The sequence below is a fragment of the Odontesthes bonariensis genome, chromosome 3 (assembly GCF_027942865.1).
Source record: "Odontesthes bonariensis isolate fOdoBon6 chromosome 3, fOdoBon6.hap1, whole genome shotgun sequence".
NCBI classification, from domain to species: domain Eukaryota; kingdom Metazoa; phylum Chordata; class Actinopteri; order Atheriniformes; family Atherinopsidae; genus Odontesthes; species Odontesthes bonariensis.
Window position 1 is genome coordinate 15,070,667 of NC_134508.1, and position 27,843 is coordinate 15,098,509.

Genomic DNA, 27,843 nt, shown 5'->3' on the forward strand with positions numbered 1-27,843 from the left:
CAATTGCTTCTCACTATTTTCTCCTTCCAACAGTACATGTACAAATCTAACAAATGTCTCTGCACCGGAAACAAGAAGGAGTTGAAAAAAATACAGAAGCTCTGAGTAGAGATTCATTTGGACATATGACTTACTACAGTGAGAACACAGCTGATTGTTCAATATGACGGAATTCACAATTTTCTTCTTTTACAAAAGGTAATTGAATGTACTGTCAGTCATCTCCTCCCACACGCTAACCTTTCAGCAGACAACCAACTACCTATAACAGATGGTTTTTAAGCAGATGGCGATGTGCCCAGCCAGTTTGATCACAGAAAAAACAAAAGAAATAAAAAATAACAATACCTTTCACGTAACCTTATTTGCATATATGAATTGGAAAAATACTCAGAATCTCATAAGCCAGAAATCTCATATTCATAACATGTGGGTTCACAACAAACAACTGGTCTTTGTACCAGATGTGCAAAACCGCCTCAAGCAACAATTAGATTTACTGAGTAAGTTGAGAATGGAAGGTGTTGAATTAGCTTGGGAGGATAAACCATTTGGTTGTTTTGGTGAGAGAGCAACTATGTCTGATTCACAGCTCAATAATAGAACGCTCTAGGTGGGTCAGTATTTAATTACATCAAGTTTTAAATCAGTTAACACATAAACCAACTTGCTTCTGTTTGTTTGTTTAATACGGTTTTCTGTGATTATGGTGCATACTGACCAGGATGACAATCTGTAATGAGTTCACTTAGCAAAATAGCCAAACACAGGAATTGATTTCCTAATCTAAAATCTTGACTTGGGTACAAATAAAAAAGATAAATAAAAATTTAAGAAACATTTAAAAAAAAGACTTCAAACTTCAAAAACAATCTGGTGTAGACCAGACAACAGTATGCATAATAAACTGACTGAACAGATTACTAATGAAACCAAACAAAGGGCAAAATTACAGACTAAAATCCCAAATCACGACTTATTCAGATCTGTTGAATCTAAGTTAAGTTTAGCTATTTTGCCTTTTTTTGTCATACAGCCATGAGCTGGATCTCTTACCTGACAGGCAGGTGGATAATGCTATGGATTACAAATAATTCAGCAACACTTTGAACCTTTGTCTCTTTTTCAAAAATCCAAACAATTTCATCCGTCCATCCATCCAATTTCCATACAAATGTAATCCAATTCAGGTAGCCAGACAGAATCCATGCATGCAGCGGGAGAACATGTAGATTCCACACAGAAAGGCACCAGCCGGGATTCAAAACAGGATTCTTCTTTATGCTGACAACAAACAATTGTGAAGTGACAATGTCAACCACCAAACAACCACAGAACAATTCCTTTTTTCCAAATTCAGCATTGTGACGTAAAATTTTATTTTCATACAACTCCTAAAGATCAACCTGTGCCTGTCGAAAGCATAACTGCAGAACAAATCTTTATTTCCACTCACCGCAGTACCACGAAAAAAAGAGTGTTCTGGATCAACCCCAGGCGTAAGTACCAAAGTCAAACTGCAGGATGCAAAAGCATGACTAGTATTTTCTTGCAGGTTTTCAGTGTTGACAGACGGGGAGCAGATAAGGTAACTTTCGCACAGCAAAGTGTTTATTTGTGGAAATGTAGTTATTTCATCTGAAATATGTAAAATTATAGTAGCATGATATGCCAAAAGTTATTGTTTGCATGTTGGCAGTTCTGTGTGAGAGGCATTACTAATTAGATAAAGTGAGAGCCTAAGCCAAATGTACCTTGTGGGGAATTCATTTCTGTATTGCAAAAAACATTCCCGTAGACTTTGGAAATAAATACCACCTTTGAAAAACTGCCATCTTAATCAAACAAAAACAGCATTTTAAAGCCAGGTGTCAACTTTGATATGAATATCATGAATATTTGAAGCTCATGAAACCATAAATGAAATTAACTCTGTCAATGAATGTCAAGAGTGTATCTGAACATGAAACTCATATTAAATGTGTTTTCCAGAACAAAAATAAGCTAAATTTAACCTGAATATGTCTTTTAACTATACACGGCATCAGTCACATAACGCTGAAAGCTCACAATCAAGATCAATTATTCATTAGATTTATTACTATACTCATTTGTTCAGCTAATAAATATGTGAGTTTAATTTTGATCGCATAAAACTATTTCATGTGCCAGTGAAACCCCCCAGTGGCTCATTATTGGGAGAAAAATAAAAAGGGTGGTGTAAAATTCAAACTTCTGCTTCTGACCCCAAAAAACTCTTTCAAACTTTCTCGTCCCTCCTCCAACCCTCATCCCCTCTTCCCTCCTCCTCCCTCCTCCCTGACAATTTCGCCGACTTCTTTGACAAGAAGGTTAACGATATCCGATCTTCCTTCCCTCACCCCCCAGCTGTCCACACCACCCACACTTGTCGATCTCCCACCCCCACCCTCTCTGTCCCAATTCTCTGCCCTCTCTGCAAATGAGGTCCTTCACCTTGTAACAGCCAGCCGCCCCACCACATGTTCCCTTGACCCAGTCCCTTCCCCTCTCCTTCATTCTGCTGCACCTGATCTTCTTCCTTACTTGACCCACCTCATTAACACATCTTTGACATCAGACTCTTTTCCTTCTACTTTCAAGACTGCCAAAGTCACTCCCCTTCTAAAGAAACCAACTCTTGACCCTTCGGAGATCAATAACTACATCCCTTCTATCCTTCCTGTCCAAAACTCTTGAACATGCTGTCTTTAAACAACTGTCCTCTTACCTCCACCAGAACAACCTCTTGGATCCCTACCTGAGACGACCCTCCTAGCAGTAACTGAGTCACTCCAAACTGCTAGAGCTAACTCTCTCTCCTCTGTCCTGATTCTCCTGGACCTATCTGCAGCATTTGATACATTGAACCACCACATCCTTCTCTCTACCCTGGAGGGAATGGGTGTCTCTGGCTCTGCACTCTCCATGTTCTCATCCTACCTGACAGATCGCTTCTACCAGGTAACACTGAGAGGGTCTGTGTCGAAGCCACGTAGGCTCACCACTGGGGTTCCGCAAGGTTCGGTCCTGGGTCCTCTTCTTTTCTCCCTCTACACATCATCTCTTGGTTCTATCATCCACTCCCATAACGTTTCCTACCACTGCTATGCAGACGACACCCAGCTGATTCTGTCTTTTCCCCCTTCTGACACCCAAGTGGAAGCACGCATTGCTGCGTGCCTGGCAGACATCTCAGGGTGGATGTCGATGCACCACCTTAAGCTCAACCTGGACAAGACTGGGCTGGTATTTCTCCCGGGGACGCGCTGCCCGTTCCGAGACCTGGCCATCACCATGGATGACTCCGTGGTGACGTCAACTCAGACTGCGAGGAATCTGGGTGTGGCCCTGGACGACCAACTGTCGTTCTCGGCAAACATCGCATCAGTGACCCGTTCCTGCCGATTCCTCCTCTACAACATCCGGAGGATTTGCCCCTTCCTCATCGACAAGGCAGCGCAGGTGCTCATCCAGGCTCTTGTCATCTCCCGCCTGGACTACTGCAACTCCTTGCTGGCGCCCCGGCTTCTGCTATCAGACCTCTGGAGCTTGTTCAGAAAGCTGCTGCTCGTCTGGTGTTCAACCTCCCCAAGTTCTCCCACACGACTCCCCTTCTCCGCTCTCTACACTGGCTCCCTGTAGCTGCTCACATCCAGTTTAAGACTCTGGTGCTAGCCTACAGGGCAGTGGAAGGAACAGCTCCTTCTTACCTCCAGGCCATGGTCAAGCCCTACACCCCCGCCCGACCACTTCGCTGGTGGAACGATCTCCCAACTGATGTCAGGACAGCTGAGTCGCTGCCCATCTTTCACCGCAGGCTGAAAACCCATCTCTTCAGGAAACACTACCCAGATCCGCCCTCTTATGACATCACCTGTTTCGTCCTAGCTTCTTAAGCCGGAGTTATAGTTGACGCGTCTGTCACGGCGGTGGCGGACCGTGACGTCAAAATGACGTTTCAGGCATGGCGCTTCCCTTGAAAAGACGGCGCAGCGCGTTGTCGTGCACCAGTCGATTTTTGTAACTTGGCGGCGCCAACAACGACAGACCGGATGGACCGATGTGAGACCAGGCTCAGTGAGGAGGTTCGTTTGTACAGGCACCTGTACGAAACTGCAGTGAAACAGCACAGGGACCACGTAAACTCCCAACACTCGTGGACAGAGATTGGCAGAACTTTGGGGAAAGAGGGAGAGTTCTGTAAGAATGTGTGGAAGAAGCTACGGGACAGATACGTGAAGGCAAAGAAGAGGGCAGAGACTCTGTTGATGCCGGGGGCTTCAAACCTTCACCTCTATTAACTGAATTAAAAAATTAAAATGATCCAAATACTGCAGCAGTATCATTAATTACAGTATTCTTGCTCTTGATAGCGGCATTGTTTTCTTCTCCACTTTCGTGGTTGTAGAGTAATGGTAACTTTCACACAGCGCCACCTCTGTGACGGAGAAAATTGCAACTACTGGCGCATCGACTTGCGTCACTATATGTAGCCGGCACGAAATCGTGACGTCATCAACACCGCTCGCGCTAGCAGACGCGGCAACCATGCTAAAGCCTTTACGCACTTATTTGTTTCCTAAATTGTCTTTGTTTTCTAAATTGTCTTCCCATTTGTCTAGGTACCTAACTTACTGCACTTACTCTAGCACTAGTTATGCTCTTAGCTGTTTGGTTTTAGAAGGAAATGCACAGAGAGAGACTTCCTCCAAAGGCTCTACCACGTGACTGTGTTTCACCGATCAAACGTAGCCGCGCATTCTCGTCACGTGACCATACTCAATCTCAGCGGCGGGACGGGTTAGCTTTACAGTTTACAGTCGTAGCAAACAAAAAAGAAATAGATGAAAAATGTCAGAATCAACGGTCGGAAATAAAAACACAGACGAGGCCTCATACTGAAAGCATGTTTACCTTACAAAAAGTGCGAAACAGCAGCTACATTATGTGCCTTCTGTGTTAACCAAAACAAACGGATATTTCAGCATTCAGAAACTCAACATCTAACTTGATCAAACATGTAGCTGTAAGTTTCCTAAATTCGTTTTCTTTCCCCATGGATAGGCGAATGTTTGTTTTTTAGGTTAAATATGGGTTACATATGTTTTAAACATTTCCTTTCCCTTTTATTTTTTATTGAAGCACTTGAATTTACCTGGATTATTTTAATTTAAGCTATTTTGTAATAAATTAATTCATTTTAATTTATTTTATCAATTGGATGAACTCTAATTTGCCTAAAGATGATTATTTTGTATTTGTCTGATTGAATGCTTGAGTTAAAATATAAATCAGACGTTACTCAACATTTACTCAGTACTTGAGTAGTTTTTTTACCAAGCACTTTTTTACTCTTACTCAAGTAATTATTTGGATGACTACTTTTTACTTTTACTTGAGTCATATTATTCAAAAGTAAAGTACTTTTACTTGAGTACAATTTTTGGCTACTCACCTGGCAGGTAAGTCACTCAGTAGGGTCTTCCCTTTGCCACAGATCAAAGGTCATATTTAATGTGCTCATACTCACTGGAATCAAATAAAGAGATAGCAGCCCACACCACATTTAAATTAAAAGGAATAAGAGGGAAAAAATCCCGCTCTAATTTAAAACTGTTCTTGTTTGAAAAGTAAGACTTGTATTAGCCAAAGATTTCAAGCAACAAAACAAGTCAGAGTGAAATTTGCTTTAGTTTCTCTTTTTTTAAATTCTACCCCATCTCAGCAATAGAGAGGATTAGGTTGTAAGATCAATAACTAATTATGAGGCAGACTCATTTAAGATGAGAAAACAACAAATTGGGACATTGTGTCATTCTTTACAAGTCACAAAAAGAACCACAAATCCCTTATTTAAAGGAGCAGTTGTATAGAAGGCTGTGTTTTTGTTATGTTCTATGATATAATGATGAAAGCACCAGGCATGTGCTGGGCAGCCACTCCTTCGAAAATTGTGGAAGCAAAGGATCCTGGGCATTAAATGCTTTGCCACCTCCTTATCTCCTCAAGGATCTACCCTGGAAGTCTTCTTCCAGTTGTAATAACTCAGAATACCACCCATGGGAGGCATTCAAGTCCTGGATTCTGCCCCTGGCATTGCTCTATTGCATGAGTGGGTGATATAGCTTGCACACTTATCCCTAATTCAGTGTAAACTGGATCAATAGCACACCGCCATGAGTGACTCAATATTCCTACAGAAACAAATAAATAAGTTTTAAGTCAAACACAGAAAACTATCAATCAATTAGTAGTAGATAGTAGGTAGATAGTAATCACTCATAGTCAGTTACACTTTTCAGGGAGCCTTTCCCTGAACATAAGGTGTGATGGGCAAAAATATAGTAATGAAGACAAAACAGCTCAATTTCAACCCTAATGCATCATCAGTGATTTCGTCTGGAGAACTAGGCTTAATCTTAGATTTTCCAGATCACTGTTATTCTAATGAAGATACATTGCTGGTGTAAGTCGTCACATTATCTCAAATGCTACTGAATCTCAGGCACAAGCAGCGAAACGATGAACTCCCCCCAGCAGCCATGCTTTTTCACATCAACTTGCAGTTCAGAGATTCTTTCACAAAAAGCAAATGTGATTCTGAGCATCAGAATTATGACTAAGATGTGAATATGTTCTGTTAAAACGAAAGTATTAGCTCATGAAAGTATTGTTTTGGTTTTAGAGTAACAAATTAAATGGCCATATTCATATTACTTCAATGTATCTTCGTGTACGGTGTTACCAAAACAGATCAGTAAAACTGCACTTGAACCACCACACTTCTTTTCACTGTGATACTTCATTGTCAAATATCTATTAAAGGCACTGTATGATTCACAATAAAAAGTCATGGTAGAGAAACATCCTGTTTTCACTTAGCAAGTAAAAAAAATGTAACGCTATTTATTGGGCAAATAAACAGATGGTTTGTCCTGTCTCTTGTTAGGGGACATCATATTAACAGTCAAGTACATAAATAATGTTGACGTACAGATACCTATGTCAATTATTACACAGACAATATCCAAAGAGAGTTTAAACAATGAGAGTAGGAATGGCAATGATCCTAATTTTATGAAGCACCACGCTGTGAAATAATTTACCAAAACAAAAACTACCATGTGCTTTTAACAAGTGAAGCAGACATACTCACTGAGATAATGGCAGCCAGAGTCTCTATAGCTCCCGTGCTCAGTGTGATGTAGGGAAGCATATTCTCAGCAAAGCCTGCTTCCCGAAGGATCCCATTAGTGTAGTACCAGATCTGCAAGAAAATAAATCACATTCTACTGGGGTTCATTGTTATTGCAGAGTCATTGTATATTCTAAATAAATTTGTGGGTTTTTATCACAAAAATCCTGTCCATTGTATTAATGTTGGAGCTTAAAAACATTACAACTGTCTTCTATCATCTGTTCTCACTACATGCAGTATAGACTCAATGCATTTAGGACTACATGAAGTTCAGTGCTGCAGACAAATTGTGTCACATTGTATTCGCAAAAGATTGCTAAATCCATTTTTGGTCACCCATACACACCACGACCAGATTATTACCAGGATGAACATTGTTAGAATCACATCGGTAACATACCTATTGCTTGATGTTGACCTTTTTAACTGCATTCTTTCCTCTAACTTACGGTCAGCACTAATCTTTCCATCTGTCTTTTTAACAGACAGAATTGAGAAACCTTTAAGCAACCGTTGAATATCAGGAGCTTTGACAAGACAAATAGTGATACTGTGGTTGCAGCAATATTCAGAGGAGCTTCCATGTATCGTTTTACTGCAGCACATTAAGCTGCAGACAGATTACATTTTTGTAGACTACAGAATTACAGATAATAAAAAAAGGTGTGACAATCCAAATAAATACCTCAAGGGTAATCTAAATTACATTCTGGTCTCATTTGAATTATAATGCATGTAAATTAAGTCATTTTCATATCTATGATTATTCAGACAAGCTGTCATTTCTAGGTTTAATGCAGATTACTCAAGTCCACAAACATATCAAATGTGAAAATGTTACCATGGGAAAGTAAGCCCATGCTTTATTATTTATTTATTATATTCATCCCACCAACCATTTTTGTGACATGCGAATGTGCATCAGTGACACTACACCAACCAAGTGGCAAAAAGAGAGCTGACTCGCACACTGACCAGTTGGAAAACACAGAAAACGTGTCTAAAATGGCGAAAAGCTGATTTGCAGTTGACTGTTCTAATAGATTCGGATAGATGTCAGGTTGTCTTTTTACAGAATTACAAACAAAAAAAAAAAGAGATGAGAGCCAAATGGATTTTTGCCAGTCACAGAGAACTGGATTCCAGGCACAGAAACGTGCAGTGGATACTTTGAGCCTAGATTGTGAGTTTTCTGCGTAAAAAGGGCAAAGCTTATTAGAGTCCATTACAACGTGATAAATATATTGACTCTTTTGATACCCAGGGATCATCAGTTCAAGTCTAGAAAGGACAGTGACGTAGGTGCATATCCTCTATAGTTTAGTTTACATTGAAATGAAACAAAATGGAACTAATTGAATTTTTTTTTTTTAAATGCTTCAGTGTATGGGTTATAAACCCCATAAATTCATCATCTTCACATTCACTTTCTTCCAGGTGACAGTCTTTGTCTTTGTGGCTGTCCATCTGCATCACTTGTGGTTTTGGGATTCTTGGTAATCAAATATCCTGCTTAGATATGAGATGTGAGAAGTGTTGGTAGACTAAGTGGTGGTGCAATGGGGCACAACCCTCTTGTCATGCACAGCTATTCTTGTTACAATTTCCTTCATTAATACCCAGGTGGACTGCAGCTCCGCAGGAGGAGGACGGTTGAATATATTATGAAGACAAAGTGAGCTATACACAGTCACACTGTGCATCTTCTTCAGCCCCACAGAATCCTACCGTTTACACAGTAGTCTGGAACACAGAACTAAACAAAGTCAAAGTCGCTCTACTTGGGGCAAGAATCCGTCCGAGCAGGAACTCATCATTTAATTTAGTCTTTACACTTTTTTTTTTAACTAAATGGCAAATGAACTGAGCAAGACTGATGTCCTTGCTCTGACAATCCACAGAGCTTTGAGAAATGTGTAACAACTAATTACCTACCGCTGCTTTAGCGCTTCTCTGGGCAGAGAAAATAAAAGCCTATTTTCAAATAAATAACACATAAAGGGTCAGAACTGTGAAGGCACATATCCCAAGGGGCATAAATGCAGTGTGCCGCTACACCTGATCCACCTCTTGACAAGCACTATTGGTATTTTTGTCACTTTTAAGACCCTTAAATGGGACAGCTCCTTTGAGCAGTTCTACAGGACACCAACAATGTCATTTTCAATGTCAGTGTTGCTTTTACTCATATCTAAAACTCGTTTTTTACTCTTTATTCTTACATTTAAGTTAGGAGTGTCTGACTGTATTCAACTGGCGGATTTGTCACTCAACTGTTTAGTAAGGTGTTTACTGCATAACTGCTGTTTTTGTTTAGCCTGGAAAACCAGCGCCAACTGCTGGACGGCAAAATGTTTTGCCTGCGGTTGGGTCTGGCCTCGATCCACTTGTCATTTTGAAAATACTGCCCTGAATCTGGCAGATGGCAACTAAACCAATCACAACGCAGAGATGTGTTTTGAATCAACGCGGGCGGGCCAGAGGGTTCTGAGGGAGTGACGACAGAGCAGTGCGACGTTGGGCAGTGGAAGCGAACATAGACAAGCGAAAGCACAACAAGAAAGATGGCGGCGGCAATGGAACAGTGCTCGTTTGATTCAGCCTTGGCACACAGCCATTATAACGAACAGCCTTGCCACTCTCTATTAAGCCCCATTGTACCGGCTTTTTGGCTGCAGTTCCACCAGAATTCCACTGGGAGCGTCGGTGGAGACCAGAATGAATGGGGCCCAATGGAGCTAGATGCTACAAATGGTCAGTTTCACCTAAGTCTCCTCAAGAGCGCTCAGATTTGAATGTAGTTTCTGAGAGCTCAACATGGGTTTCAAGTAAAAAATCAACTGAACGAGTACATATATCCCTTTGATTTCTTACTGGTTGGCTTCTTGTTGTCCACAACGCGCTAGCATTGTGCTAATGACAGCTGGTCGACCAGCTATGTATGACGTCATATACACTTCAAATCCTTTTTTTAAGCAAATGAGTGGCTCTAAAAATCTAAAACTCAGCCATGGGTATTTTCTAAACACCCTCTTTCGAAAACAACATTCGAATTACTAGAGAAAAAATTATATCTTGAGATAAGGGCACGAAAGGACGTATAGCTCCATAGGACTCCATTCATTCTGGTCTCCAAAATTGGGCGCCCCACGTGGAAAGAGGGTGGAACTGCAACCAAAATCGCCTCGTTGGAAACCGGAAATGCACCGTGAGTGGCGTATCTGTCCTATTATAGAATCTGTGCTTGGCATCAGTTTTGGAAGAGTCCCCTCCCACCAAAGCTTTCTGTCGCGCTTACTACGTCACAGTCAGTTGCGCTGATTGGTCAGAGCGTTGGCCTATAGGCACAGACGTGGTTTGAAAGACAACGGGTTGTGCTCATCAACAATGTTCCGTTGTATCCATTGATCGGTGCCAGACTAAATTAGACATCCAATCCATTTAGGCTGGTTTATCAGGCTAGTTTTTGTTATGATTTGCTGCCCAAAAGTGTCCAAAAAAGTGAAACAGTGCTATAGGTATATCATACTCTTTGCCAGAAATCCCTCCTCTTAAAATTAGGCAGCCCACCATTCATTACTATAAACTAAAAATATATTGTAATCTTAGAATCAGTTCTAAACTCATATAAATACCAAATCATTTCTCTTAAATAAAGAGAATAAGGTACCCTTAATGTAAAATAGAAGAGGTGGATTACACTGAAAATCTGAGACAAGTGAAACAAGAGCTTAATCTTACAGCATTAAGGCCACAGAGCTGATAGCAGGCCATGGTGATGATGATGGTGATGAGCTGCCAGCGAACAGCTGGGGTCCTTAGCAGCTGTGACACAGAGACTGTGTGTAGGTTATCCTGAGCTCGAGCCTCCGCATGGACCTCTTCCAGCTCCTGTGATACATCTTTCTTCCCTAAAAACCTCTGAAAAGCTAACACACACACACACACACACACACACAGTACTGTGATAAGAATAATCAAGTGTACAGGAATTATTGATAACAGCCATCATGCTGAGATTGAAGACGCTAGGGATTTTAGAACGTAGTGTCACAAATGGAGATGTTTGTTAAAACCTGAACATCCAATTAGTCTACATGAAAATCTAAACATCTCCAGCAGCTTCACTGGACCCAATGCCTTTGTTATAAACATATTATTCTACCCTCGATTTATACCCAATTATTCGACTCCTTTTGGCTCCATAAAGTGGCTGTTCTAGAGTAATTTATTAAAAGCATAGATGAGAGTCTGATGTAACATTATTTAAGAAAAGAGGAGGTCTACAGCTTAAGATCATTTGTCAGTGATCTCGGTTTGCAGGTTGATGTTCAGTCCATCCTGAAGAGGTTCTGCCTATACCATTCCCATCCCAAGCGGTGACCTGTGTCCATCAATGATCCCGCTACAGGTTCAGCCATCTAGTTTACCAAAAGTCACCCTCAAATTTAAATTTCAAACCTCAACTAAATCTTATTAAGTGGTGACTTTACCTAAGCTGTGTGCTTATTACACCTAGTCCTGTACTTATTGACACTTCAGATGAGTTGCAGCTTAGAAAAATGGTTGCTGATATCTTTACTTTTAACTTTGTACTTTATTTAGCTGTTAACTTGCACAATTTCCCCTCCGTGGGCTTTTTTCTCCAACCTTGTTGAAAATCTACAACAAAGCATTCGACCATACTGAACACAGCTTGAACACAACACTTACACTGTTTGAAGGATGAAACATTGTGAAACTTTAGCATTTCTTTACTGTTCTTGTACCAGGTACTCACCAGGTGCTTCTGATTAAATCCAATAAGCACTCAGGTGCAAATGGTGATGAGTTGTAAGATGTCAGAGGTCAGAATGTCACTTGCTTGATAGTTTGACAGACGGTGTAAGGGCAAGCTTGAGTAATCCTTAGTTGAGTGAACACTGTGTTATTCCTTGAGTTCTTTCTATTTTGTCATAATATTGAGCAGTAATATTAAATAATACTGGCTGACATGCGCTGGAAATTTTTTCACATGACACTCTTAAATTCAGACTGACAGTTGGATGGTTTCTCAGCTGTAGATTTTAGGCATATGGATGCGTGTTCCTTTTGCATTCAACACTGTTTTGCATCTCCTGAGTAGTTTCAGACTGTCAGCTCTGTGGTAACCTAGGCTGTGCCTTTTGTATGTACCACTGGGTAATATTTTCATAGTCATTTCTTGTCATACTGTCAAAGCATGACAACCCACCCTTAATTTTACCCTAATCCTAGTCGTCGAAACCAAGTCAAATACGATGAAAATCATTGTATTTGTAATGATTTCTTTTGTGAAATCCACCTCAGCTCAAAGCAATGCATTTCAGTCAGGCGATTTTTCTTGTGAAGTCCATAGTGCCCCTTTAAAGTGTAAATATTTGTACTGAACCCTCGGGCGATCACTTATTTTGTGCTTTTATGAGTTTAAATGCCTCCTCAGAGACAGAAAATTTATCAAACATAATACCACATTTTAATGCAGTATAAATGACTCTCACCCCCTTGCCTTTGTTTGCTGCCTGCAGTCATTTAAGATTTGAATTCTCAATTTCCTGCCATCTAAGCTAAATGCAGACATACAACACTACATATACAGACACCCTCTTTGTTGTATGACAGTTAATGCAGTCGCTATATTGCAGAATATCATACTAACAAAAAATCATTACAGCCCCCCTGGGGTAAGCTGGGTGTGCTGTTATTCTGTATTCTCAGTTTAAATAGTGCTTTCTGACTCTAAACCCATGTTACCATTTTATCAATCCATGCACACGGCTTGGTAATCTGTGCCCACAGATTTATGAATTGAATTGCAAATTAGGTCTTACAGTAACCACTTAAGGGTAGATTTAGTGGTGTATTGTGTTTCTTACAGTTCTCTTAAATCTAGATAAAGTGGAGTTGCTTGGCAGTTGCAAATGTCATTATAATGTTTCATTCTTTGCTCTCTATGAGACAACAGCCATGCAAATCCACGCGCATCATGATTTACAAATCTGTGGGTAGAGATTAGAAACCCACCAGCATAGCAGTTAAACCAAGAGTACAGATGTATGCAGGCCTTTTTTTCATCTGTTGGCATTTGGGGGTCACAATTTCAGTCATTAAACTGGCAGAAACTTTTCCAATCAAGTTTTCTTTTTTTTTTTACTGTACTTTAGAATTACACTGTAGCACTATTAATTTGCATTTTGAGAAAATTCCTTTGACCAATCTCAGTCTCTTAAGTCTTGCAACATATTTTTCTCCATGGCTGCACTGCAGATTACAGTACATTACAGTTATGTGAAAAAGAAAGCACACGCTCTCTCAGTTCTAAGGTTTTAGAACAGGTCCCGAAGAGGTTTTAAAGTTAAGTAAAGACAACCTCATATGAGTAACACATGGCATTATGACTGTCATTATTTAGAATCGAATACAATAGAATAGAAACATACTTTATTCATTGAGTCAATGAAAATGAAGCCAAAACGCAGAGGCATTTGTGTGAATACTTAGCTCATCCTATTAATCATTAAGATATAGAAAACACCACAATGCAATACAATTACAAACAATAACTGAAGTAATTGTTTTCTGTATGACGTTATCAGTCTCACACATGGAGACATTCTGGCCAACTTGATTGAGGTTTATGGGCATTTGTTTTACGAACAGGTCTCACAAGAGCATTTTTATTAGTTGAGGTTTGGACTTTAACTGGACCATAGTTTGTGCTGGTACGCTGTGCTTGAGTTTCACCAAATCTGGCGTTGTCCATTAGGACCAATCCTCTCCACTGTGGTCTCCACTCAACATTATTCCAGAAGTCTTGTGTTTTGCTCAGATCTAACTTATCAAACCTAAGCTGCCATGTTCTTTTTTTAGAAAAAAGAGGCTTTCCTCTGACAACCCTTACAAACAAGGACCAGATGATTTTTTTTTAACCATTATTTTTGGCCCAATGAATAAAATCTTGGAATTCAAAGAGGGTGTAACTCTTCTTTTCACATGACTGTTGACTATCTTAAAACAACAGAATACCAACTAGATTTCCCTATAAATTCATATAGAATATTTGCAGTACATCGTTTTGTTCTTTTCTCAGTCTGGAGGCCAAACCAGTTATGAACACGTTTAAAATGTGAGCAAAGCTGGCCAGGTGTCTGGCAGCCATTTTTAGTTTTGCCACTTTAATGTAATGGACAGGAGAGACTAGGTTGATGTAAAGACACCCCTTTCCTCACTTTGAGCCTTTCTCCCCTTAAGGTGAATCCCTGAGGTTGTGGGAGGATCAGGTGGGTAGAGATTAGGAACACAACCCAAAAAAGGGCTTCTCAGAAAGAAGACAGTGTGTTAAAGCACATAATTAGGGAAGTCCCAGTGCACTGGTACATTGTACGGACACTGATCGCACAACATACACACCTGTCAAACTAAAGTTTCATCCACAGTCTCCTTGGGAGCATGCTGTAGCATTTGTAATGTATATGAGCAGTGTGTGTCTGGGAGAATGAAGTGTACAGTCTGCACACAAAACACGATGACCAAGCCAACATAGGCTATAATATAATCTCTAATTATAGGATATAGTAATATTATTCTGTAGATGATAAGAAAAGGGAAGTTTTCTCATCAATGAGTAACTGGGACACTGGGCCCATGGAGCAAAATTAAAAGTATCACATGAAATGATCACCTATGCAGTTTTGAGGTTGCATTATTTCTGAAAGGAAAAGGGAATTAAATGTGTAAAACCAGTAAACGCTAAATCCTCCATATAATTAGATGTATCAGCTAACCAGAAATGCTTTTTCTTTAAACCGTAACGCATGTTTTGTATCAGTGATGTCCACTTAAAGGTACCTGTAAAGCTGGTTAAATCTGCCTCATAAAGGCTGTAAAAAGGAGGATAACACACTTTGTCCACCTTTTGTTTGTTGGAGTAACTGACAAGCTTGAACTAATCACTCTTTTGTGTGATTCTCTTGTTTTTTTTATTTTACTGAAGAGGGAGGATTATTCAGTAAAGGAAAGCATGATTTCACCCATTCCAACAGATGCAAGCACAGCCATACTGATTTTCAGGACAATGAGAACACGTGTGGGCTTTTACATACATTACAAGCCTTTCTTTCCTAGAAATTCTCTTCATTTAAAAATGTATATTTAAATTACTTTTCCCTGTTAGTTAAATCCACAGTCTTACATGAGTTGTCCATCTCATCGACATGATTGGGATGTTTGTAAGAGTGTGGAATGATGTCCAAGAGTGCCATTGTGCCAGTCTTTTTGATTCGAGTAGATTTTGTTTTCCCTGTGGGAGACAGCATGGCTCCACTCTGTGACACTGTTGTGACAAGACACTCACAATGCCACAAGGAGGAGGGATGTGACACAACAGACAACCTTTAAATGACCCTACAGCCTGACTGAACTACTCATTGTATAGTGTTATCATATGAAACCTTACTGGGAAACCGTTAAGTTGGTCCTATGAGTCTCAATGTGTTAGCGTGGATGCATTTTTGTTTGAATTCACTGGTGAATATTGTAGAGGGACAAGGGAGAGGCAGAAATGTTCAAGCAACTCCCCCCCAAGTGATCTTATGATTCAAGTGTTTTGCCGTGAGTTTTTTTACATCATCATCTAGGAACACATGGAGACGTATAATGTCAACATTCTCACAAAAGAAGGGTTCAGCTGTATCTGTGCAGTGAAGAGTAAAGAAAATGTAATAGTAAAATTTTGGAGTATTTATTGTAAATTATAAAGATTTGCGTAGTGGTCCGATGTAGCTATTTCAAAATCTATCAGGAGGTTGGGTTGGAAATTATATAGCTTTGGTTACAACAGAATGCTGGGGAGGGAAACCTTTACTTTCCCAGGAAAGTGATGGATTGATTGTGATTAACATCTATCATCAGTAACTACAGCCCTCTTAGGAGGAACTTACAGAATCACTATGGCTAACGAGCTCAGGCCTGTATAACACAAAGTTTGATGCTTTCTAATTAAGACTTATTCATTGGTCACAAACAAAAAAGTGCAGACCAAGCAATTGTAAAATTAATAAATGGTTATGGGAATTGCTCAGACAGCCTTTGATATACAAGTTTACTCATCTTCAACCTCTGAAACCTTTAAATAGTGGGCAAGACCACCGCAGCTACATCACATGGCAAGCGATAAGGCATAGGAACATGGCGTCTCTGTCTGGCTACATTACAGGGCCCGCCTGCAAGACCTGTGTGTATTGACAACAATTCCCTCCTCTGCAGTGCTGTAACACATCCCAACAACATGGCGATTCAGCACCGTGCAGACTTGTGCCAGCGTAATGTTGGCTTGCAGTGGTGGGGAAAAATCTGAAGGCTGAATGTCCTTTAAACAGACATTCTTTTCTTCTAAGAGGGTCACTTGTTTCATGCAAGGGTAAATCGTCAGACTAAAGTATAGATCACTGTGCATATTTAGTAGGGGTGGGCGAAAAAAATCGATTCATGTATATATCGCGATTTTTTTTGTATGGGATGATTTTAAAAATAGATTTTTCTCCCCTGAATCGTTTTTTATTTTTTTTACCCTTGTCCTGTCCAGCATTATGGCAGCAGAATTGTAATCTGAATACCGTTTATGCTAAACACATTTGCTATGCCAAGGGAAGCTTCATCGATTATATTACATCATATCCGTGTCCAGATAAACTTCATCAATTCATCACATTAGGTTATGTTAAAAACCAGCCCACATTTGTGCTGTGTGGACATTTCAATTCATTTTGTAACTGTAAACTTTAAAAAATGCCTCTTTTTGTCTCAGTTGAAATAATGTTAGCTGCTGGACTGACTGACACAGACTGATGTGCATTGTTTATGGGAACAACATTCCGAAGTGTATGATTCAACTTGTTTGTTTTTCTAAGGAGGAAGAAAATTGCAATTACTGATTATATCGAATCGCAATACTTGGAGAATTGCAATTATCAAGAATCGTGATACAAATCGAATCGGCACCTTAGCATCGTTATACAATCGAATCGTGACCAAAGCATTTCGTCCCACCCCTAATATTTAGTCAAATTCAAAGGCAAGTAATTAACAGTTTAGTAGTTAAATAGATTGACAGCTTAACATTACTTCAAATATTCACAGGAAACATTTGCTTCCTTGGTTCCCTACTAATTCACCTCTTTCTTTGTTTTCTGAATCAGTTGTTAAAAAAAAGAAAGACAGAAAAAAGAACAATACCCCTATCTATTGCACTCCAATATGCTGAAATAACTCAAAGCTGGAATTATTTATTTGGTGAGAGAAGCAGTATAAGACAAATGGGTAAAGCACAATGAGGAAGTTGGCTATAAATTAAAGTGCTCCATCAAGTGTACGCATCGGCTTGAAATTCCAAAGCAGTAAAATTCAAAGCTTATCTTTGAATTATACTTTTTCAAAGACCTGTATCTTTTTTACAGGACTTTAGCACAAACACTGCAGTAATACTGCAGTAAAACTTTAGATTTTTAATTCAATTATATAACAACAATTTCATTGAAATCAACAGTAACATGACTTTATTTATTTTATTTTGTTTATTTTTTACCCCTTGTCCTGTCCAGCATTATGGCAGCAGAATTGTAATCTGAATACCTTTTATGCCAAACACATTTGCTATGCCAAGGGAAGCTTTATTAATGCTACTTGTGTTTTTTTTTTTTAAAAAAAGCACAAGTAGCAGCAATCACATATAACACAACTGTGGACATGGATGACCTCAAACCACAGGACAATACAACAACTGCTTAGCGAGCATGCTACTGAGCTAATGAATGTGTATGTGTGTGCGTGTGTGTGCATGAACATGCAATACACATGGCATAGGTCGCACATGATAACCGTGCTTAATTATGAGTGTATAAGTGTATACAATCCACACCCTCCCCAGCAATCAGAAGCAGGCCGAGAGGGCCCCGAGACCCAGGCCACCAGCAGCCCCCACGGAGCACAGAACCCGGGAAGCCCACCGTAGGGACAACCACGCATCCATCCAGAAGACTGCAGATGAAGCCCCCGGACAGAGCCCCCACAAGCATAGGGCAGAGGCCCCCCGGTGACCAGAGGCGACAGCCCAACGGCTCCGCCAGGCCCCCGCCACCCAGACATTAACCGGGCACCGCAAGCCCGAGCGCCCCCAAACCGCCTGGCAGAGGCCCCACCCAATACCCGAAAGTGCCAGGCGCCCCAGACAGCCAAGCGTAGAGGGCCAGCGCATGCCCCAGTGCCCCTGGCCAAGCGCCCTGGGAGTCAAGACATGCCCACAGGTGGGTGAAGCCGCAAGCAGCGGGGAGAGACAATGTCCACCAGTTATTCGGCCTGCAGCGACCGTATTTGGGGAGCTACTCGGCAACCAGAAGGCACCCACCCGCCCCACCCCAGACAGCCCCTACAAATAAAGAAAATAACAAAACAAACAAACATACAAACAAAAAAACAAAAAACACAAACACGCAGACACTACAGTTGCAGCAGCCCGGCCCTGAGACCCACCACCACCCAGGCCCACCCAAGCCGCCCCCAACAGGGAAAAAGCACCGCCACACCCCACCGCACGCCACCACACCATAAAAAAGAAAGATCTGCGGACACATCGGAGACCCCAGAGCATCCAGCCCGATACCAGGAGCCGAGTAACGTGACATGACCATGGTGCAGTTTGATATGTGCTGAGAATACCTGACATGTCAAAATTTGATATTATAGTATAACAATAAGTTCCATAAGATATTGAGAGCTAATTAACTTCAAATAAATACGAGAGAACAAATGCCCCCCCATATCACCAAATGACAGTTTCTATATGTGCAATGGTGTCAATAAAAATGTCATAAAAATACACTCATTCTTTCCCGTCTTTATTAATGTTCTAAAACTGACATGCACGTAAATATTACATGCAGTTATTTTATAATGCCTCAATATTACTGTCCTTACAAAAGTAATGAGGCAAGCTAAGCAATCCAAATTTATTTTCTGATATCAATGCTGCTTTTTTGCATCTTATAATAAAAATACAGCTTCATGCGAAGCCTTCGCTGATACTTCATGAACTCCTGCACAACTATTCTTTAAAAAGAACCAAGATATTCAGTGTTACAAAGAACAAAAGTAAGGAATCCTTCGAAGGGAATCCATTCATAATGTATGTATATGGGAATAAAAAAAAATAATAAAAAAAGAGCGCATACTGCCCAAGAGACTAAGATGATCAAAGGATCTGACGTCACAATTCTCTGTATGATTCGTTTACACATGCACTTTGAGTCGGGATTAAACCACATACTGCTTCTTTTCAAGTCACATCATCTCATCACTGGACAAAAATTGCATCAGTAATTCGGATTTCTTTAAGGAGAGAAAAAAGAAAAGAAAAGCTATAAAAGCCATTTGACAACAGATGGAGTTGCAATAGAAGTACCTAAAACACGTACAGTAGCATATTTTTGGCACAGCTGACAACTGAGCTACAAAATACATTTGTTTGGAAAAATTCTAAGATTATATTTATTGTCATGCATACATGCATACACACGAAATTTGTCCTCCGCCTTTAACCCATCTAGGTTGGCACCTGTGGACACACACATGCACAGGGTCGCACACTGATAGAGACAGATGCCATACACTGGAGGGGTGGGCAGCCATTCACAGCCCGGGGAGCATGGGGGTACGGTGCCTTGCTCAAGGGCACCTCGGCCGTGACAAAGAGGTGGACTGACATCCCAACAGTTATCAGTTTCACCAATCTTTGAGTGGCCATTTGGAATGTTTTCTAATGGTACCATTTTACAAAGAAAAAAAAAGATTAAACGGGAAAAAAACAAACCAAAAAAAAGTTAAATAATACCTAAAACCAACTAATTTCTGTCCACATAATAATTCCTGGATGGGACTAATGTATATCATGACTGAAACCTTGTTTCTACCTATTAGAATACAAGAATCTTTTTTGACTTCATCCATCAACAAACTACAGTAAAACTTTATTTACTTTTTTACAAAAATAAAGAAAAAGGTGAGGTACTCCAGGCTCTTCCAACAAACTAAAGGAACACTCATATGTTCTTTAAAATACATGTACAGAGATCTGGGTGGTGGTTTAACCACAGTAAGATCCACAAATTTGGCTAAATGTGATATTCAATAAACGTTTTATTATGTCAAAGTAGGAAAGGTACACTTATGATTTCTTGCGACTTGAAGTTCTTTTGCCTACCAATGTTGAACACACTTATTGTAAGTCACTTTGGATAAAAGCATCTGCAAAATGACTGTAATGTAATGTAATGTCTACTCTACTTAATATGAATACCATAAATGTTTACTGCATGTAAAGATGACTGGTGCTCACATAGATTTAAAGGTGTACAGCTACTCTTAATGATATAATATTGTCATGAAATGACTCACTGGGGGAGTGATCTGCATTTGGAGGTTGACGGACTTTGGCGTTGGACAGTTGGTCACAGGATCAACTAAAGCACAAAAGCTTTACTGCGGAGATCATTTTTCATTTGGAGATTTGGGTTTTTGCGATTTAAAAAGTTAATCCAAGTCAGTGCACTGCAAGTAGTTTTAGAAGTAATGTTATCAGAAATGTTAAGTCGGCACCGTTAAATTTATTTAATTTATTTGGCATCTATTTACTTGTATGTGGTCACTGGTGGCTGGCTTGTGTGTGCACTCTCATGCTATGGGAAATCTGATGTATTCAAGTTGGTTGTATATTGTTTGTTTGCTTATCTGTTACTTATTTTGTTTCCTGCTCCATTGTCACCGTTCTGCACGACTGTACATAAAGCCTGTGGGATTAACGGTCAGGAGGATTTGAATTTTTGCGGGAATATTAGCTTTTTTTTGGCTAATTTATCGTTTCTAAATTGCACTGCCAGACTGCCTTCACGTTTGTACAGAGCTGGAGTCGTTAAAGGCTTCTTTTGCAAGGTCTGGGAGTCAAAATTCGCTACCTGTGTTTGAGTTACACACAGTGACCTATAAACTTACTTCAGTTTGAAACTTCCCTTTTGTTTTGAATTATATTGTATATTGTTTGGATTAAGAAAACAGTCATGTGCAGTATGTAATCAGTGCGCATTTCAAAGCAGACTTCAGTGCACAATTTGAGTCTATTGGCACGAATATAAAGATTCTTACGTTGTGACCATTCCACATGATGGTCTTTTTTAAAAACATTACCAGCGCAGACTGTACTGCGGCACATTGCGGAGTCTGGTGTATGCGTCATGGAAATGCTCAGTGAGTACTAGTGTTGTGTGCTGTGTGTAAAACCTCTTTCTGCCCCCGCCTCGTCACTCCTCTCCATCAGCAGGTAGCGAGGACTCTCTGGGAGGAAAGGCAGCACACACAGCTGAAGAACTGCCGGAAATGCCAAAAATGAAAACAAGTAGTTCCACCTGGACTCCTGCAATCAGAACATCAACAGAAGGACTACATCAAAGCTTCAGCAATGGAGCCGTTTAAATATATTTGATGAGCACATTTGATAAAACAGATGTCTTACAGCTGTTACACAACAATCCACTGAAGGAATGAATGCACGCGCATCTCTTACATTTACAGATGTGGTTAGTTATCTGTGGCTTCAGAAAGAAGCACAAAGGCCCATTCAAGCATGTAAATTCTGTTGGTGTCATGGCCACAAAACTTATTAAAAACTCAAAAAATATTCATCAAATAGATGTGAAATGTCTGTGTGGGTTGACTCCTGTCTTTGTCTGTTATGGCCCTGTCACACTGTTGCGTATGAGAGAAGCATATGAGTTGCGTATGAAAATTATCACTCATACGCTGGTATACGCTGACATACGCCAGGGGAACGTTAGGCATAGGTTGTATACGTTTCAAGCACGCTGGCATACGTTGGCATACGTTGGCATACGTTGGCATACGTTGGCATACGCTGAGGCAGAAATAAAATTTTGAACATGCTCAAAACTTTTGTGCGTATGGTTAATACGCTAAGCATACGCTAGGCATACGCTGAATACGCTAGAGGTACGATATAGGTACGTTACTGATAGGTCGAGAACGCTGGACATAAATTGCCATATGTTGGCATGAAGGTGTACCGTACAGCTAGCGTATTTATAGCCTCCGCCCGTCTGCCGCCTCCATCTCCGCCAGACGGGCAGAGATGGAGGCGGCAGGCAACCGACGATTCACGGGAGCGGTCAGGAGGAGGAGTTGGGGATCTTGATCGCTCAGAAGCATGTAACTCATCAGCCGCAGGTGCATCGGGCATTTCAGCAGGTTTGGGTGAGAATGATTCTTGTGTTTTTTTGCCTTTTCCTCGGCCCAGGGCCCGAGCAAACGACGATTGCTTCTTGGGAGGCATGATCGAGATGAATGTCTCGAGAGATGTTGATAGTGCGTCGTCTACTGCAATAATGGAGCAATGTGGAAAGGCTGCTGATATAGGCGCGTTGAAATGTATGCTGGGCATGCGCAGTTCATATGCTACTCATACGCTAGTCATTCTTTATTTTCAAGGACTTTTCGTGCGCATGAAAATTATATTATTAATTTTCATACGCAACTCTACGCTTCTCTCGTACGCAACAGTGTGACAGGGCCATTAGTAAGTGTGAAGATCTTTTCAAATTTAGAAAGCCAGTGTTACAAGTCCTCAATAAAAACTGAGAGTTTTTCTAAAATAACTGAGGCTACGGCTACACGAAAACGAAACGAGGTTTTTTTTTAAAAAGGGGTACGAAAATTCTTGCGACCACACGGAAACGCGCTGCTGTCCAGACGAAAACGGATGAAAACGATGAAACGATGCAGTACACACGCCACTGTGTCACGCCACGCTGTGAGACAATAGAGAAGTGTTAAAATTGGCTCACAGCGTCAACGTGTGACTGACGCAAAAACGTTTTAGCTGTAACAATGGAAACGAAACAAGGCCGTTTTCAAACTTTCCCACTCTGGAACCCGTTTTCAAAAACTATCGTTTTGGGGTAGTGGGAACGCCGGCTCCGTGTGGCCGCGACAGCGAAACGATAAGAAAAAGTATCGTTTACAGTGAAAAACGTTTTCGTGTAGCCGCAGCCTAAAAGATAAAAGTTCTAGTTTTAGTTCCTAAAGCTATAAACCAAAGTGTTAAACAAGGACGATGTTAAAATAAGTCTTTTGACCCCTAACTTTTTTGTTGTATTACCATTAAGTGAATGGAGTGGGATGACGGCTGTCATCTAAATTGTATTCAGTGTTTTCACAAAATCCCTCAGTAATATAGATGTTTATAAAACATAAATATTTATCAAAGTCTGGCAAATTTATGGACGCTGGTAATCAACAAGGTCCTTTTGGCAACTTAATTCAAAACAAACAGAATGTCACAACGGCTCCTGAGAGGAAACACCTGGGAAACACAAATGAAAACTTTCCTCAGAAACACCCCATGAAATATTTAGCATTTTTCATTTGAGTCTAAAAATATTCCTTGAACACATCAGAGCAATCTGACAAACAGTGTACTCTGTAATATAATTAGGTGCATTTATAATTAGTACCGATAATGAGGCCAGGTGTTATGTGTCCACCGACAGATGTTAAAACTATTCCAATCAGAAACAAAACTGTGCAGTTAAACAGAGAATCTGACAGTGTTCAGCTTATAAATCCAGCAATATAATCTGAAAACTACTGATCTTCATCTAAATAAAAACGCCATCCTGGTAACTGGTGTTTATATGAGTTGCATTTAGAATATACTCATATTCCTGTGTACATGTTATACAGCATAGTTCACCTAATGAATAATGCCCAAATTACCAAACCACTGCAATATTCATCCATCCAGAACCTTTAATTGTATCTATATCCTTGAACAGAACTACTTGCATTTCTGTCTTGCCTAAAATGTCTCTTTTGTACCAATCTTGTTCTTCAACAGTGCACCTTTCATCAGATACTGTGAACACCCCCAACAGAATGTTATTTTATGTTTGACCTTATTCTTCGTAAGAACTGCATTGGATTTCACTCCTGGGTTAATGACATGTGAGGTCACTTACCTGCCAGCTATCTCACACACAACACCAATGGGGGATTGATTCTAGGTTGTACACTACAAGCATTGTGGCAAACACAGCATATCTGCATACAAACTTTACTCAGAGGAAAGATTTCAGGATTCAAAGTTCCACCAATTGGCAGATCTATGTTCCATGATCTAACCTCAGAAAATGAGAACAGAACACAGTTTTCCAGGCACTTGGAATAAAATAAGCTTTGAATAAAAAAATGGCAGCTCCAAACCCATGAGAGACATTATTTGAGATTTATATGACTAACCTTTATAGGAGAATTAAAAAAAAAAACAATTAGGCTGTAAAACGTCTGAGTTAACACTAGAACTATCACGGAGAGGGTCAATTGACCTTTTTACCTAAAAGACCTAGCCTGGGAATTCCCATGCTGCTTTGCGCTCGATTTCATTCTCACTGCAAAGTCAGCCTGGAAACCACCGCCCTTATTTTTGCTAGAGTTTGGGAACCAATCACAGAACGGGGGGGGGGGGGGGCAGCAAGACGATGACGACGTCTATGCGCTACACCGAAGCTTGTAGAGCGTTAATCCAACATGACAGCGGACACAACGTTACCGTTCAATGCAGCCTTAGAAAGTGTTTCGGAGTAGATTCACCCTAGGGTCATTTGAACCGTGACATCCAGCCAAGTAGCCCACCCGAAGTTTTTCCGATATTGGCTGAACATCAGCTGAGTTACAGAGTTATCCCGAATAGCTTAGTAGGGTACAAGCGCTAACGGACCCTGGCAGTATCTCCAAAATTACCACACTAAAATCACATGTCATGGAACCAAACTTCTACAGTAGCACAAATATGGTCTGTACTCACAAAACGATGCATTTAGAAGTTTGTACATAGTCCAGGAGTTTATTATTATCATCAACACAAGCCTGATAGCTTCTCTGCAGCTAAAGCTGCGTCGACGTCACTTCAGAGAGCTGGGAGCTTCAAAGTAAGATGAGGGTTGATCTACTACTGTAGACAACAAAGCAAGGCTGCTCAATTTCTCCATTATTAAAATAAATTCACAACTCTACAACATAAAAATTCATGTAGAATATAGCATATAGGCCTACTTTGTTGTCAATTTGAGTAGCTTAGAGCGCAAGTTTACTTTTATTTTCCATTTTTTTCTTCTTCCTCGAATTTCTGTCGTCATCTGGTATAAAGTGATACAATTGGCTATGAATCGCGCGCAAAGCAGCATGGGAAGAACCTGACGTCATTTGATAGACATTCGTAGCGCCCAATAAACGGCTCTAGGCATTCGTAAACCACGCCTCAAATACGAGAAAATGCACACCTAGTTCCCAGACCACCATCTCATCGAGATTGTGGACGCGTCAGCCAGGCTATAAAAGACCCACAAGAGGGTCATTTGACCCTTTGGACCCCCTGAGGACACTCCTTTTGTTGTGGAAATGTGGGTTGAGTGCTGTATCTCTGCATCTTCGTTCCTTGGAGAGGAGCTTCTTTCACCACAAAATTCTTGAGCGAAATGAAGCAGTAGTCCACATGCACTGGTATTTATCCATCTAACAATTGCGATAGATATCCAATTGGGACAGATCAGCAAGGTACATTCATTTGAAAATTGTACTAAATGTAAGCTGATTGTGTTAACTGTAGGATACTTGTACATAGCCATTTGCAAGGATGTACTAAATGATTTGAGACATGTACAAAAGCATTTGAAATTTGATGAATGCAATGATAAATGCCATTCTGTTGTGAGGAACTGCAAATTAGTTTTTGTCCATGTTTTGAGAATGACATCTCAGTTTCAAGAAATGAGCCAAACCAATGGAGAAAAACTGTAACACACTGTCCGCCAAACTGTGCTATCTGTCTTTGCTGCTGATATCTTCATGCAAGTTGCTATTTACCTGTGGTGATTTTGGAGGCTGGCAGCCCTTGGGAAGAAGCTGTCTGTCCCTGTTTGTCTTGGCTGTTACCACTGTAAGGTGTGACCCCCTCACCCCTCACCCCACACACGGCCCCTAACAGCCTCATTACCATAACAAAATGAGTGATTAGTGTATTCGGTAAAAGCCGCTGGGTCAAATGGCCCCTCTCTGGTACTTCTAGGTAGGCAGAAAAATCCTGGTAGTTCTAGGAAATTTACTTTTGCGAATGCCTTAACTTTATTCAAGTAGTACGATTCAATATTCACACTACTACAAGTATTCTGTAGTTCTTCTCTACACATGTCATCAAATTGCATGTGCAATGTGTTCAATTGAGAGGCAACAAAAATAAATAAAACAGAAAGTGGTCACAACACTGTTTCCCAAAAAGATTCAGGATATATACAATGTTAAATACAACGAAATCTCAATGATTGGAATTATTTGGTCACTTGAAGCCTATATTTGATTTAAAATACAACAAAGATAACATATCGAACTCATACGTACTGCAATTTGGAAAACTGCTATGAAATATACAGTAATTATCAGGTCTTAAAATGAGGTAAATACAGCCTCGGTCACGATCTGTGTTGTTTGTATTCTGTTTCTTTGGTTGCTCTCTGGTCTTGTTCATTGTTATTAGTTTGTAGTCTCGTCTTTAGTTATTGGTTTTGTAGTTGCTCTTATGGTTGGTCTTTATTAGGCTTTCTTGAATCAGATTATTCTTGTTATTCTTCTCTGTTTTGGTCTTATTTCATTTTTTCACCGATAGCTTCCCCAGGCTACGGCTACACGAAAACGAAACGAGGTTTTTTTTGAAAACGGGTACGAAAATTCTTGCGACCACACGGAAACGCGCTGCTGTAAAGACTCAGGTCCAGACGAAAACGATGAAACGATGCAGTACACACGCCACTGTGTCACGCCACGCTGTGAGACAATAGAGAAGTGTTAAAATTGGCTCACAGCGTCAACGTGTCACTGACGCAAAAAACGTTTTAGCTGTAACAATGGAAACGAAACGAGGCTGTTTTCAAACTTTCCCACTCTGGAACCCGTTTTCAAAAACTATCGTTTTGGGGTAGTGGGAACGCCGGCTCCGTGTGGCCGCGACAGCGAAACGATAAGAAAAAGTATCGTTTACAGTGAAAAACGTTTTCGTGTAGCCGCAGCCTAGGTTTGCCTCCTGTCTGGTTATCGGCTCGACTGCCTTCCCCCATGTTCATTATCCTCAGCTGCACTCATTCACTAATCACTCTCCCCCACAGTATTTAAGCTCCGTGGTTTCCTTCAGTCCCTACCAGATCCTCGCCATATCTCCTCATGTAACTTTCTGCCATTCGAGTTTATTCTAGTCTTGATTCTCTGTATGTTTTTTCTTGTGAGTTCTTAGGTTTTTTTTTAGGGGGGGGGTTCAATTAGATATTCGGGCTAGTCTACGCTTTTTGTTTGTTTTGTAATAAAATCAAGTTTAGACTTCCGTCACCTCCTGTCTCAAGTTTGCTTTTTGAGTTTCTAAATCAAAATGTAAAAGCAGTGTGTGAAGTCCACCCTACAAAATATATTGTGCGAATTCCAATATTTCTTTAATATACTCTGACAAC

At 40.4% G+C, this 27,843-nt stretch overlaps 1 protein-coding gene across 1 annotated transcript in view; it reads right to left on the reverse strand.

Annotated features, from left to right (window-relative positions):
- Positions 1 to 27,843, reverse strand: part of slc2a9l2 (solute carrier family 2 member 9, like 2) — a 117,643-nt gene that overhangs the window by 51,960 nt on the left and 37,840 nt on the right. The window contains exons 8-10 of the mRNA XM_075459975.1: positions 21,563 to 21,695; positions 10,961 to 11,148; positions 7,178 to 7,288 (exon numbers count right to left, since the gene is read on the reverse strand). Of these exons, the coding sequence (XP_075316090.1) occupies positions 7,178 to 7,288; positions 10,961 to 11,148; positions 21,563 to 21,695 (432 nt within the window). The remainder of the gene's footprint in view (positions 1 to 7,177; positions 7,289 to 10,960; positions 11,149 to 21,562; positions 21,696 to 27,843) is intronic.